The sequence below is a fragment of the Musca vetustissima genome, unplaced genomic scaffold (assembly GCF_032173495.1).
Source record: "Musca vetustissima isolate MV318-11 ecotype Yass unplaced genomic scaffold, APGP_CSIRO_Mvet_v1 utg3750, whole genome shotgun sequence".
Lineage (NCBI taxonomy): Eukaryota > Metazoa > Arthropoda > Insecta > Diptera > Muscidae > Musca > Musca vetustissima.
In genome coordinates this window covers 105,307-121,896 of record NW_026874986.1, presented here as the reverse complement: position 1 = coordinate 121,896, position 16,590 = coordinate 105,307, and the positions used below count along the sequence as shown (strand labels likewise).

At 30.5% G+C, this 16,590-nt stretch overlaps 1 protein-coding gene across 1 annotated transcript; it reads right to left on the bottom strand.

Annotated features, from left to right (window-relative positions):
* Positions 1-2,853: 2,853 nt before the first annotated feature.
* Positions 2,854-15,593, bottom strand: LOC133337516 (uncharacterized). Its single transcript, XM_061545736.1, has 3 exons — positions 15,403-15,593; positions 5,584-6,313; positions 2,854-3,665 (listed from the first exon to the last, which is right to left on the bottom strand). Exons 1-3 carry the CDS (start codon positions 15,589-15,591, stop codon positions 2,854-2,856), a joined length of 1,731 nt encoding a protein of 576 aa, XP_061401720.1. The 5' UTR covers positions 15,592-15,593.
* Positions 15,594-16,590: the final 997 nt, after the last annotated feature.

Genomic DNA, 16,590 nt, shown 5'->3' with positions numbered 1-16,590 from the left:
TGCGTGCTTCGTTTCGTTTGTTTTGCATCAATCCTTTAATGGCGCCGTTATGTGCAGTGTGTTTTCTAACGGCGGCGGCAACGTCTGCGTCGACGCCACAGATGTTTGTACTGTACACACTCACTCACCCACTCTCTGTATCTCTTTCTCTGCTTTCGTGTGATCGATTAGTAAATGAATAGACGTCGCTCTCAACGTCAACGTCGTCGTTGCCGTCTTTGTATCTCTGTGTTGCCAATGGGAACACTCTCTGTCATGCTCAGCATTGTCATATGAAGGAATGACAATTGGTAAGCATTTTTTTCCTTTAAATACCCAATTTGTTTTTGATATTTTCTTATTTAAATATTATAGCTACTGATTTTGTTTGTTCGGTGACCCATAGTGAAATTTTGTGGAGAATATTTTTTCCTTTTGCATTATCCCCCTAAAGTGGAGCAATGTGGGAGAATTCGGATCTTATTCGAATAAGGTAACAAAATCATATAAAAATAGTTTCCTTTGAAAACTTAATTTGTTTTTAATTTTTTCGTAGGTAAATATTGAAGCTACAGATTTTGTTTGTTCGGTGACCTATAGTGAAATTTGGTGTAGAATATTACTTCAATTGTCATCATCGCGCTAAAGTAGAGAGATGTCGGAGAATTTGACCCAAACACAAAATATGGTATCAAAATCATCCCATCAAATAAGGTTAGGAAAATACCCAATTTGTTTTTAATTTTTTCATAGTTAAATATTATAGTTACAGATTTTGTTTCTTCGGTAACTCATAGTGAAATTTTGTGTTGAATTTATCTTCCATTGGCATCATCGCGCTAAAGTATACAGATTTGGGAGAAATTTGACCCTAACTCAAATAAGGTAGCATAGAGATTCAATATTTGTTCTCTTTAAATGTCCAATTAGTTTAGACGATTTTCCGGTTGAATATTGATACTACAGATTTCTTTTATTCGATGACCTATAGTGAAATTTGGTGTAGAATTTATCTTCCATTGGCAACATGCCTCTAAAGTGGAGAGATGTGGGAGAATTTGATTGCTAAACCAAAAAAGGGTTAAAAATGACCCACAATTGTGTGTCCAATTTATTATTGACTTTTTTCATGGTTAAATATTGAAGCTACACATTTCTTTTGTTCGGTGACCTGTAGGGAAATTTTGTGTAGAATACTTCTTCCATTAACATCATCATTCTAAAGTGGCAAAATGTGGGAGAAATTGGTCCTAACTGAAAAATGGTCGAAAAATTGCCCAATATCAATTTTTCCTTTATGTACCCAATTTGTTTTGAGTTTTTTCATAGTTAAATATTGATGCTACAGTTTTCGTTTGTTTGGTGACCTATAATGAAATTTGGTGTAGAATTTATCTTCCATTTACACCATGCCTCTAAAGTGAAGTAATGTGGACGAAATTGACCCTAACTCAAAAATGGTGGAATAATTATCCAATATCAATTTGTTATTAATTTTTTCATAGTTAAATATTGTATCTACCGATTTCTTTTGTCCAGTGACATATACTGAAATTTAGTGTAGAATACTTCTTTCATTGACATCATCCCTGTAAAGTGGAAAATGTGGGAGAAATTGGCCCTAATTCAAAAATGGTCGAAAAATTACCCAATACCAATTTTTCCTCTATGCACTCAATTTGTTTTTAGTTTTTTCATAGTTAAATAGTAAAGCTAGAGACTTATTTTGTACGATGACCTATATTGAAATTTGGTTTAGAATTTATCTTCCATTGGCCCCATGCCTCTAAAGCGGAGTAATGTGGAAGAATTTGGCCCTAACACAAAAATGGTCGAATTTTTAAATTTTTCCTTTATGCACCCAATCCGTTTTTAATTTTTTCTGGGTTAAGTATTATAGCTACAGATTTTGTTTGTTCGGTGACCTATAGTGAAATTTGGTGTAGAATTTATCTTCCACTGACATCAAGCCTCTAAAATGAAGTAATGTAGAAGAATTTGGTCCTAACTCAAAAATGGTCGAATAATTACCTAATACAATTTTTTCCTTTATGTAACCAAATCGTTTTTAGTTTTTTCATAGTTAAATATTGGGCTTACAGATTTATTTTGTTCGGTGAAATTTGATGTACAATAATTCTTCCATTAACATCATCCCTCTAAAGTGGAAAAATTTCGGTCCCAACTAAAAAATTGTCAAAAAAATACCCAATAACTGTTTTTCCTTTATGTACCCAATTTGTTATTAATTTTTTCTGGGTTAAATATTATAGCTACCGATTTCTTTCGTTCGGTGACCTATAGTGAAATTTTGTGTATAATATTTCTTCCCTTCACATCTTGACATGACATTATATGTGGCCCAGTTGCTTAATATCATCAAACGTCAAACAATGCAAAGTACCTTGTGAGAAATGGAACTAATTTAATGTTTTTTATTTAAAACTTAAATCTTTTATTTTTGGAATTGTTGTTTCTATTATTTTGAGATAAAATCATATTACAAATAACTACACTATGTGATGTTATACTTAAATCTAAAAAATTATTTTAAAAAAATATATACTTAGGACTAAAAATGTAATATTTACTATGGAGTTTTTTATTATTATAAAAATGCATAATACTTATTACAGCTATGGTTTGGAAGAACTATTGATATAATCCCTGTTATGTAGTTACACGATATTTTTTTATAAATATTAAAAAAATGGAAATCAATTCCAAACAAAATATTCTAAAAATGAATGAAATGAAAACTTGGAATTTTTCTTTGGTTTCCAATTATGTTTTAACAAAAAATAACATAAAACAAAACTATTAACAATATTTTTTCAATACAAAATTAAAATAAAAAATTAAAAACAATAATTCTTAACATTTAGTTGTGTCGCTTAAATCTGAACAGGTTGTTTGGTTTTGATCATTACTGGCCTCCGTCGTTTTATCATCACAACCTACCGAAGCTAACTCAGTCTTTGCGGTAGCTGTGCTACTGGGAGCTGTTTGAGTTGGGGTTTCTTCTAAATTGTCTTCTTCTTTCATAGGAACTTGTTGGGCGGAATCAACCGAAATCTCCTCTTGTTTTCCCATTTCCATGGCACTCGAACTGTCATTCTTTGTCACTGATTTCGAACATGATTTCCCATGTTTATGGCTTGTTGCGGCCTTTTTCTTATTGTGGCTATGACCATGAGCATGACTATGACCATGCCCGTGATGATCATGACCATGATGATGATTGTGATGTTTCTTCGATTTTTTACCATGACCATGACCATCACACACACTAACCTCCCGCAAATCTGCCTGAGAATCTTTACAACACAACTTATCCGCACAATCGGGATTTTGACATTGCATTAAACATTCCATGGAATTTTTTGCCGCACCCTCAATTGCCGGCATTGCAGCACCCTCAGCTTGAAATTCAGGCTGGATGGTAACATGAGCTATACGATGCTCTTGGAAATGGGACTTGACATCTTCTATGGTTTTCTCATACAATTTGGGAGTTTTGAAAATTATGTGGATGGTGGCAATATAACTATGGGAGGATAACTGCCAGATATGCAAGTCGTGATAACTGACGATTTGAGGGAATTTTGTAACCAAATTACGTTCGAAATTTTCCATATCAATTGTACCGGGCACCGTTTGCAGCAGTATCATACAGGCTTCCTTCACTGGAAAAAATAGGAGGAAAGAAAAGAGATTATTATAAAGGAAATTATTTTAAGTAAGCTTAGGTTATGTGTTTTCATTAAGTTTGGTCTATATCTTTATTATTTGTTCCGATGCATCGATATTTCTTGAAGCATTTTTGAAGTTTGAATATTTATCTTTCGAAATCACTTTACTTTATGGAAATATTCCAAAAAAACCCCAAGTTATGGCCCTCAGAACAGGTTTACCCAAAAATTAAAAAAAAAAACATACAAATTTCAGTAATATAGTATTTTTGGCGATATCTCGATTTTTTGCTCAGGGTCTTCCTAATATTATATCACATTTTGAAAGACCAAATACCCCTCTTTCCATAACATGCATTTTTACCAATATATTCCAAATATTTGGAAAGTTATGGCCTTCAGAACAGGGTTACTCGAAAATATGATAAAACATAAAACTTCCAGTATTCTTGTTATTTGACGATATCTCGAATATTTACTCAGCGACATCTACATAATTTATCTTATTTTGAAAGATCAGATGTCCCTCTTTTCATAACATCTATTTTCATCAATATATTCCTAATATTTCGTAAGTTATGGCCTTCAGAGCAGGGTTACTCAGAAATGTAAGAAAATGCAAAATTATCAGCAATCTTGCATTTTTGGCGATATCTCGATTTTTTCCTCAGCGACATTCAGATATTTTATCACATTTTGAAAGACCGGATGTTTCTCTTTCTATAACATGTAATTTCACCCATATATTCCCAATATTTCCAAAGTTATAGTCATTAGAATGGGATTACTGAAAATTTGGAAGATATGTAAAATTAAGTGCACATGGCAAATATTGGCTATATCTTTATTATTTGTTCAGATGCATTGATATAACTTGTCATATTTTCGAAGCTTAAATATTTACCTTTCGAAATCACTTTACGTCATCGAAATATTCCAAAAAATTTCCAAGTTATGGCCCTCAGAACAGGGTTACTCAAAAATTTAAGAAAACGTAAAAATCTAAGCAATCTCTTATTTTTTGCGAACTCTCGAAGTTTTACTCAGCGACATCTATATAATTTATCTTATTTTGAAAGATCAGATGTCCCTCTTCTAATAACATGCATTTTCACCAATATATTTCTCATAATTCCAGAGTTATAGCCACTAGAATGGGGTTACTGAAAATTTGCAGGATATTGCAAATTAAGATTACTTGCCAAGTTTTGACTATATCTTCATTATTTGTTCAGATGCATCGAAATACCTTGAGCCATTTTTAAAGCTTAAGTATTTATCTTTCGAAATTACTTTATTTAATCGAAATATTCGAAATATTTCCCACGTTATGGTCCCCGAAATAGGGTTACTTAAAAATAAAAAAAAATGAAAAAATCTAATCAATTTTGTATTTTTGCCGATAACTCGAATATTTTGGTCAGCATCATCTAAATATTTTACCACATTTTGAAAGACCAGATATCCATCTTTCTATAACATGTTCTTTCACCCATATACTCCTAATATTTCAAAAATTATGGCCACTAGAAAATCAATACGGAAAAAATCCAAAGAAACCAAAAATATGAATACTTGCGAATTTTTGCAATATTTTCATTTTTTGTTCAGACATGATCAGTAAATCAGTAAAATTCATAGATTAAGTGTTTCTTTTTCAATATTACTTTATTTTATCGAATTAACCCAATATTTTCGGAGTTATGGTCTTCAGAACATGGTGACTCCAGAAAAACACGAAGAGAACTGAAAAACAGCTGTTTTTGGTTTTATGAGTCACCTTATTAAAAGGTCAGCTGGTATGAGAAACAGCTGATCTCACTGGGTGACATAAAGACTCGTTGTTTATAAATTTTGTTAATGAATTCTTTTAGCATAAACATATTTAAAAAAAATCTATATCTATACTTACTATATGGATAACTGAGAGCCACAACCAGGACACATGAAAATATCGACAATACCGGATCAATAAATTTCGCTGTATGCTCCTTATCCTTGGCAAAGTGGACAATTACAGCACACACAATAACAAATATTGTACTGGAAAGATCACGCAACAATTCCGCAGGTCCTTCACGTCTTGTACGATAATGAACCTTTCCCAATTCCGCTTTCAGATCTTCTTTCAATTGATGATCACCAGCATTTCCCTTTGTCAAACCATTCGTTTCTACTGTGATATTTGATGCCTCCACGACAACATTACCCATTGGATTAATGTGTAAGAAATTACCCTGATGCAGGGTATAACCACCAATTAGGATATAAGTGAAACCATTCAGTAGTAAACCAACCACTCCGAGAATCATTACATGTACCGGCAAATGCATTGAATCTTGATGATCAATGTGGACCAGGGTCTGCAGGGCCTCTACCAGGAGAGAGAATGACAGCGATGCCAGGGTAATACATATTATTAACATGGTCAAAATTTCTATGCGGGCCCAGCCAAAAGTGTTGCGCGTTTTTTGTTCTCGTCTCTTTCTTTCACGCAGCTGTATCTCAGTTTCGTTGGTCGCCGCAACGGCAACACTGACAATCCCATCCACAGCTGTCATTTTTTCTGATGTACTGTCATTTTTATTTAAATTCGTTTCGGAATAACGTTTTTCCTCGTCACTATTGTGTAATTCATTGTGCTATGGGGGAGAAAAGGGAAGAAAAAATGGAAAAATTAATTAAAAAAAATTAATCAAAAACGTTGAAGGATATTGACAATTTTGTATACTTGTCAAGTTATGTCTATATCTTTATTATTTGTTAAGATGCATCGATATACCTTGAAGCTTAAATATATATCTTTCACATTTACTTTATTTCATCGAAATATTTCAAATAATTCCCAAGTTATGACCCTCAGAACAGGGTTACTCAAAAATTGAAGAAAACATACAATATTTCTGTAATCTTGTATTTTTGGAGATATCTCGAATTTTTTCCTCAGCGACATTAAAATACATGATTATATTCTAAGAGCCCAGACGTCCCTCTTTCTATAATATGTATTTTTACTAATATATTCCCAGTATTTCCAAAGTTATAGCCACTAGAATGATGCTACTGAAAATTTGGAAGATATCGGAAATTATGAATACTTGCAAAGTTTTGGCTATATCTTTATTATTTGTTCAGATGCATCGAAATACCTTAAAGTACGTTTGTAGATTAAATATTTCTCTTTCAAAATTACTTTATTTCATCAAAATATTTCAAATAATTCCCAAGTTATGGCCCTCAGAACAGGGTTACTCAAAAATTGAAGAAAACATAATAATTTTAGTAATCTTGTATTTTTGGCGATATCTTGAATTTTTTACTCAGCTACATTAAAATGTATTATTATATTCTAAAAGCTCAGATGTCCCTCTTTCTATAATATGTATTTTCACTAATATATTCCCATTATTTCCAAAGTTATGAGGCTACTGAAAATTTGGAAGATATTGGAAATTATGAATACTTGTAAAGTTTTGGCTATATCTTTATTATTTGTTCAGATGCATCGATATACCTTGAAGTATTTTTGAAGCTTAAATATATATCTTTCAAAATTACTTTATTTCATAAAAAATATTCCAAATAATTCCCAAGTTATGGCCCTCAGAACAGGGTTACTCAAAAATTGAAGAAAACATAATAATTTTAGTAATCTAGTATTTTTGGCGATATTTTGAATTTTCTACTTAGCGACCTTAACCTTTATTATTATTTTCTAAGAGCCCAGAAGTCCCTCTTTCTATAATATGTATTTTCGCCAATATATTCCCATAATTTCCAAAGTTATGGCCACTAGAATGAGGCTAATGAAATTTTGGAAGATATTGGAAATTATGAATACTTGTCAAGTTTTTGGTTATATCTTTATTATTTGTTCAGATGTGTCGATATACTTTGAAGAATTTTTGTAGATTAAATATTTATCTTTCAAAATAACTTTATTTCAATGAAATATTCCAAATAATTTCCAATTTATGGCCCTCAGAACAGGGTTACACAAAAATTTAAGAACATTTTTGAATCAGTCAGCTGTTTGAATTAATCAGCTGTTGCTCATACTTGCTGTTAAAATATATTATTGTGAATTAAGTTCAAAGATTGGTATATTAAGAAGGTCATACAGGAAGATCAACTGCAAAATTACTTTATTTCATCAAAATATTTCAAATAATTCCCAAGTTATGGTCTCTCGAACAGGGTTACTCAAAAATTGAAGTAAACATAAACAATTTCAGTAATCTTGTATTTTTGGCGATATCTCGAATTTTTGCACAGCGAAATTTAGAAATGTTATCACATTTTGAAAGATCGGATTTCCCTCTTTCTTTAACATGTTTTTTTCACAAATATATTCGGCATATTTTCAACGTTTTAGAATGAGGCTACTGAAAGGCAATTAGGGTATTAGAATTTAAAAAAACACTTCATAAAGGTTGCCCATATCTTTATTATTTGTTCAGATGCATCGATATAGATTGAGACAACTTGAAGATTAAGTATTTATCTTTCGAAATTGCGTTATTTCAATAAAATATTCTCAATATTTCCAAAGTTATGGTCTCCGGAACAGGGTGACTCAATCGAATCAGCTGGGTGTATTAATCAGCTGTTACTACAATATAAACCCACTTGTTTAACGTAATCCGGAACAATGTAAACGTACTACAAAGCTCGTTTAGACTATACCTTATACCAATCGACTTGCTTTGTAAATTGAGATACTAAATCCCAGCTGTTTAGACTAGTATTCAAAATGATATCATCTTGTCGGTCAGCTGATATTTATTTACGTACATATACAAACTTTTATTGGTTTTTAGAATTTCTGTTTCATTTTTTTTAAAGCACATGGGAATATCTTTCCAATTGTTTTTATAATTCAAAATCAAAATTATATAAAGTTGTCAGTCAGCTGATATTTGTTTACGTACATATACACATTTTATTGGTTTTAGAATTTCTGTGTCCATTTTTTGAAAGCACATGGGAATATCTTTCCAATAGTTTTTATAATTCTAATAGAAGCTCATCTAAAGGTGCCTTTAGACTATGCTTTCTAAATCTACATGATTTCTAAATCGAGATATTAAATCCAGTCTGTTTAGACTAGTATTAAACTGATATAAAAATCGATCAGCTGATTTTTGTTTACATTTTTGTCAATTTAGTAATTAAATAGAAAAACCTATAGTCTAAATACGCCTTAAGATTCTTTAAATATTTTATACGATTTTAAATATCTGAATGATCTTTTTAGTGGTTTATATTACCTAGTGGTTTATATTATCTATAAAACTAATTCATAACCTACAAATTATGTTTCTTTTTTTAAACCATACACCAAATTTAATTTATACTACTTGACTGTCTGTCTGTCCCTCATCGTTGACCACCAAACTTGGCAATTCTTCAAACGCCAACGACAAAAAAGTGGGTAAAGCATAAATTAATTATCAATGTTTTATATATTTTAATTTATGTGCGTGAAATATAAAACAAGCTATGGTTTGTTTTTATCATTTGTTTTTGTATGATTTTTGCGATTTTTGCATATATTATAATTTCAATGATATATAGACAAATAAAAATATTTTTTATTTAAAAATTAAAAATATGGGAACAAATTATCAATATTTTATATATGTATATATTTTATGATTTCATGAATATATTCAAAATATATTTGTATATATCTTCCATCGATTTTTCTATTTTTTCAGTAATCATTTTCTGATCATAACTTTAAAATAGAAAATATCACCAAAAAACATCTAATTTTTAAATCCGTAGTAGAATATATTGATGTCACTGTGGAAAAATTCGAAATATCGCCACAAATTTACAACTGCTGGAAATGTTCAGTTATTTTTATTTTTTGAGTAACCCTGTTCTGGCGATCATAACTCGGGAAGTATTAGGAATAATTTTATAAAAATACATTCGATGGAAAGAGGAACATTTAATCTTCGACAATATTTCAAATTTAATTGATGTGTCTGAGCAAATAATTTAGATATAGCCGAAAATACGCAAGTATTCAGATTTCAGAATGCTTCATATTTTTTCAGTAATCAAATTTCAGAGGTCATAATTTTGAAATTAGTGCAATTATTTTGGTGAAATTACATGTTTTAGAAAGAGCGACATCTGATCTCTCCAAATATGGTAAAATATCCAGATATCGCTGACCAAATTCTCGAGATATTGCCAACAATAAAAGATTACTTAGATTTTTCCATTTTCCGACATTTTTGTGTTACCCTGTTCTGGCGATCATAACTTTGGAAATGCTAGGAATATTTCGATGAAATAAAGTAATTTTGAAAGTTAAATATTTAATATTCGAAAATATTTCGAGTTTTAGTGATGTATCTGACCAAATAATGGATATATTGCCGAAAATATGCAAGTGTTCCACTTTTGCGATTTGTTCTATTTGTACAGTAATCTATTTCAAGACGCCATAACTTTGAAATTACTGAATGTATATTTGTGAAATATTTTTTTTTAGAAAGAGAAATATCTAATCATTAAATCTGTAATAGAATATATAGATGTCGCTGTGGAAAAATTCGAAATATCGCCAAAAATTTACAACTACTGAAAATTTGCAGTTTTCTTTATATTTTGAGTAACCCTGTTCTGGCGATCATAACTCGGGAAGTATTAGGAATAATTTTATAAAAATGCATTGTATGAAGAGGAACATTTAATCTTCGAAATATTTCAAGTTTCAATTTTGAAATAATATAGATGTCGTCAATATTTTCAAGTATTCGTATTTCAGAATGTTTCGTATTTTTTCCGTAATCCTTTTGACATTTAAAATATGCAAATGACACACACATGAAGCGTTGCCATTTTGTTACTTTAGAGGAAAAGTGATGCCTAGTTTTGGTACATACAATGTTCCATTTTTCAATTTTTTTACGTGATATTTTTTTGAATAAAAAAACGGGGTATATGCGGAAAATCAACAAATCAAAATAATATTTAAAATCACGATAAAATCCATAGTATGCTTAATCCCATCAACAGTGAAACATTTCCCTATAAAAATTTTATTTTTTCTAGTATTTCAAAAAGGGTTAAATATTGTCATTATTCAAAAAATGTTTCAATACAACAATATTAAATGTGCGTAACATATAATTAAATGCCAACAATATAGGTACGTTCATATGTCAAGTTTCATGTGTCTGACCAAATAATGGATATATTGCCGAAAATACTCAAATGTTCCATTTTTCGAGTTTTTCTATATATTTCAGTAATCATTTTCTAGAGGCCATAACTTCCGAAATAGTGGGAATATATTGAGGAAATATTTTTTTTTAGAAAGAGAAATATCTAATCATTAAATCTGTAATAGAATATATAGATGTCGCTGTGGAAAAATTCGAAATATCGCCAAAAATTTACAACTACTGAAAATTTGCAGTTTTCTTTATATTTTGAGTAACCCTGTTCTGGCGATCATAACTCGGGAAGTATTAGGAATAATTTTATAAAAAGGCATTGTATGGAAAGAGGAACATTTAATCTTCGACAATATTTCAAGTTTCAGCGATCTGTCTGAAGAAATAATATAGATGTCGTCAATATTTTCAAGTATTCGTATTTCAGAATGTTTCGTATTTTTTCCGTAATCCTTTTCAAGAGGCCATAACTTTGAAATTATTGCAAGTATATTGGTGAAATAACATGTTTTAGAAAGAGGAACATCTGATCTCTTGAAATATGTTAAAATATCTAGATGTCGCTGACCAAAATATTCGAGATATTGCCAACAATACAAGATTGCTGACATTTTTTCATTTTCTTACATTTTTGAGTAACCCTGTTGTGGCGATCATAACTCGGAAAGTATTGGGAATAATTTAATGCGAAAGCATTGTGCAGAAAGGGGAACATTTAATTTTCTAATATATTATAAGTTTCAGTGATCAGTCTGACCAAATAATGGAGATATAGCCCAAAATTATCAGCAAATCGAATAAATAAGTTCTCAAAAATATTTTCAGTTTCTTTTTGCAAATTTTCTCCCACAGTAGAAGTATTGTTTATATACATACATGCATATATTATACGCTTTATTAAAAACAAATTAGCTATATAAAAGAGTTTTGTTTACGCTTCATCGATTGCGGCTGCACGCACTCCACCCTCCACAAAAACACTCGAATTTCAATAGTTCACAAAACCAAGCTAAACAAAAACAATTAAATAAAGACAACAAACCCCGAGTTCATTACGGAAGCCTTGGTATGATGGATTGCTAATAAAGCCTAGTTGGGATTCCAAAAAAAATTTTTTAAAAAAAAAATACAAAGAAAAAAATTAAACATGTGTCTAAATGTGCATTTAATATGTAATTAACCCCTTCATGGCTAAATGAGTAGTAATAAAATTAGGTTTACAGGGGACCTAGACAGTCTATATTAAGGAAAATTATGCAATAATAAGGTGATGTTTTAAAACAAAAACAAATGTTTTTTATTCGACCATCTGTCAAATTTTATCTAGCAATATTTTTCATGGTTGGCAACATTCCACTTCGAAGCAATGCACTTTGACAGTTAATAGGATAGTCAGCTGGGCAAAATGAAATACCTGTTTTGGATTCTTTTTGACATTAAAAAAATATGGAAATGACACACACACATGAAGTGTTGCCATTTTGTTACTTTAGAGGAAAAGTGATGCCTAGTTTTGGTACATACAATCAGAGTTGTATTTGCGATCATCTCGATTTCGCAAGGATTTCCAACAAATTGAGATTACGTGATATTTTTTTGAATAAAAGAACGGGGTATATGCGGAAAATCAATTCAGCAAATCAAAAAATAATATTTAAAATCACGATAAAATCCATAGTCTAAACCTGCTTTAATCCCATCAACAGTGAAACATTTCCCTATAAAAATTTTATTTTTTCTAGTATTTCAAAAAGGGTTAAATATTGTCATTATTCAAAAAATGTTTCAATACAAAAATATTAAATGTGCGTAACATATAATTAAATGCCAACAATATAGGTACGTTCATTTCTGACTCAGAAACACACAATGTGACAACAGCAACAATTGAACCAAAACAAACACCAAAACTTGGCCAAATAACAATAGAAAACGTGATATTTTTAAAGCACGAGCCAAAAACAAATTTTCGAAAAAAATATAAAACGTTCAATACGGTAGGAGGAAACCTCTTTGTTGTATTTTGCATGCGAATCGAAAAAATGAAACAAAAGGGTAGGGGTTACAAGGTTTAGATGTAAGTCCGACCACCATCACCATCATGTAATAATGTGGAAGGGATTTTGTAATACTAAATTTTACAATTAAATTTCAAAATTAAAACAAATGGAATTCTGAAATATTAATTTGGGAATCTATATATCGATAATAATATTTTTTACATAAATATGTCGGCATCACTGAAGTTATCGGTAAAAATTTACAACTTTTGAAAATGTTACGTTTTCTTATATTTTTTGAGTCACCATGTTCTGGAGGTCATAACTCCGGAAATATTGGGAATAATTCAATGAAATAAAGTAATTTTGAAAGATAGATATTTAATCTTTCAAAACATATTGATTTTGATTGATGTGTCTCGCTAAGTAATAGATATATTGTCAAAATGCGCCAGTACTAGGATGTCCAATATTTTCGGATTTTTTCAATAATCTATTTCCAGGGGCCATAACTTTGGAAATAATGGAAATATATTAGTGAAAGTGAATGTAATAGATAAGGAGACATGTGATCTTTCAAAATATGATAAAATATTTAGAAGTCGCTTACCAAATATCCGAGATATCACCAAAAATACAAAATTACTGACATTTTTGTGTTTTCATACATTTTTGAGTAACCCTGTTCTGGCGATCATAACTTTGGAAATATTTGGAATATTTCGATGAAGTAAAGAAATTTTGAAAGATAAACATTTAATTTTGGAAAATATTTCGAGTTTTACTCATAAATCTAAACAAATAATGAAGATATTGCCAAAATATGACAGTAATCGTATTTTCAATATCTTGGGATTTTTTCAGTAATCTCTTTCCAGAGGCCATAACTTCAGAAGTAATGGGAATATATTGGTGCAAATACATGTAATGGATACGGAGACATCTGATCTTTCAAAATATGCTAAGATATCTGCACGTCGCTGACCAAATATCCGAAATATTGCCAACAATACAAGATTACTGACATTTTTGGGTATTCTTACATTTTTGAGTAACCCTGTTTTGGCGATCGTAACTTTGAAAATATATAGAATATTTCGATGAAATAAAGTAATTTTGAAAGATAAACATTTCATTTTCGAAAATATTTCAAGTTTCACTGATGTTTCCGACCAAAAAAATTGATATACAGGCAAAAATATGCAAGTGTTCAAATTTCCGATTTTTTCTATTTTTTCAGTAATTATTTTCTAGAGGCCATAACTTTAGAACTAGTGGGAGTATATTGAGAAAAGTAGTACTCTTAAGAAAGAGAAACATCTAATCATTTAATCTGTAGTAGATTATATTTATGTCACTGTGGAAAAATTCGAAATAACCCCAAAAATTGACAGGTACTTAAAAATTGCAGTTTCCTTTATTTTTTTGAGTAACCATGTTCTGAAGACCATAACTCGGGAAGTATTAGGAATAATTTAATAAGAAGGCATTTTATGGAGAGAGGAAGCTTTAATTATGGATAACATTTCCAGTTTTAGGAATGATTCGGACCAAATAATGAAGATATAGCCGATAATACGCAAGTATTCGTATTTCTGATTTCTTCATTTTTTTCACTAATAATTTTCTAGTGGCCATATCTTTGATAATAATGGGAATATATTGGTGAAAATACATGTTTTAGAAAGAGGGACACCTGTTCTTACAAACTGTAATAAAATATCTTAATGTCGCTAAGCAAAAATTCGATATATCGCTAAAATTGCAAGATTGCTGATTTTTTTGCGTTTTCTTAAATTTTTGAGTAACCCTGTTTTGTGGGCTATAACTTTGGAATAATTGGGAATATTTTGATGAAATAGAGAAACTATGAAAGATAAATATTTAATCTTCAAAAATGTTTCAAGGTATATCGATGCATCTGGATAAATAATCGGGATATAGCCAAAACTTGTCATGGGTTCTTAATTTCCAAAATCCTCCGATTTTTCAGTAACCCTGTTCTAGTGGTGATAACTTTGAAAATAGTGTTGGTATATTGGTGAAAGTTTATGATTTTGAAAGAGGGACATCTTTTCTTTCAAAATATGATAAAATATCTGTATGTAGCTGAGAAAAAATTCAGGATATGCCCAAAATTACAGGGTAACTTAAATTTTTGCGTTTTCATACATTTTTGAGTTACCCTGTTTTTTAAGGTTATAACTTTGGAAATACTGGGTATATTTCATTGAAATAAAGTAATTTAGAATGATAACTATTTAATCTTCAAAAATGCTTCAAGGTATATCGATGCATCTGTACAAATAATGGTGATATAGCCAAAACTTGTCAAGCGTTCTTAATTTCTTCAAATTAATTTGTCAATATATTGTTTTGCTGCCTTTTGTCAACAAGAAGTGGCTAATGAGATCAGTCACTAACTAAATTAGTCGTTTTTAATGTTTTATGGTCCCAAGACATTGGACTTGTTTCCATGTTGTTGTATTTATTTATTATTTTGTTTTTTCTATGTTGATCAACATAACTTACCTTTATGGTCACTATGCTGCCGGCCAGTGCAAGAATATTGCACAACATATGATAGGAGGCCATTAGCAGTGTGAGAGCATGCGTCAAATGGCTCAATATCAATTGAACACTGAAATAGCATATCGAGAGAAATAAAACGATATACAGTGGGGCCGGTTGAAAGCGATTTAGAAAACTAAAATTGGGCATTTTGATATTGTCAGGGGGTTTTCCAGGTTTTTTTTAAAGGGATTTGTTGTCCGTTTAATATGTTTTTTGCAGAGATGAGATTCTGAAAATGAAAAGAAGAGAAGTAAAATAAATTATTATTTGGAGTTTAAATAGGATTATACAAAAAGTTAAATTATGTTTACACAGAGAAGTTATAGTAAATTACAAGATTAGTGACATTTTTGCGTTTTCTTATATTTTTGAGTAACCCTGTTTTGAGGGTCATAACTTTGGAAATTTTGGAGATATTTCGATAAAATAAAGTAATTTTGAAAGATAAATATTTAAGTTTCAGAAACAATTCAAGGTATATCGATGGATCTGAACAAATAAAAGAGATATAGCCAAAACTTCGCAAGTGTTCTTAATTTCCAAAATCCTCCTATTTTTCAGTATCCCTATTCTCGCGGCCATAACTTTGGAAATTGTGAGGGTATATTGGTGAAACATACATGTTGTTGAAAGAGGGACATCTGTTCTTTCAAAATATGGTTAAATATCAGGATGTCGCTGAGTAAAAATACGCGATACCGCCAAAATTACAGGGTTGCTGATATTTCGGCGTTTTCTTAAATTTTTGAGTAACCCTGTTTTGAGGGTCATAACTTTGGAATCCTTTGGAATATTTTGATGAAATAAAGTAATTATGAAAGATAAATATTTAAGCTTTACAAATGCTTCAAGGTATATCGATGCATCTGAACAAATAATGGAGATATGGCCAAAAGTTGTAAGGAGTTCTAAATTCCCAATATATTAAAAATTTCCAGTTACCCTGTTCTAGTGGCCATAACTTTGGAAATAGTGAGGGTATATTGGTGAAAATACATGTTATAGAAAGAGGGACATCTGTTCTTTCAAAAATTTACTATATAGTTTGATGCCGCTGAGAAAAAATTGAGATATCGCCAAAAATGTAAGATTGTCGAAATTTTTCCATTTTCTTTGATTTTTGAGAAACCCTGTTTTGGCGGCCAT

Coding starts and splice junctions, on each gene's coding strand:
- LOC133337516 (XM_061545736.1), bottom strand. CDS start 15,591: ATGCCCAATTTTAGTTTTCTAAATCGCTTTCAACCGGCCCCACTGTAT. Junction 6,314..15,402: donor GCAGCATAGTGACCATAAAG/GTAAGTTATGTT, acceptor TCTCCCCCATAG/CACAATGAATTACACAATAG. Junction 3,666..5,583: donor GGCTCTCAGTTATCCATATA/GTAAGTATAGAT, acceptor TATTTTTTCCAG/TGAAGGAAGCCTGTATGATA.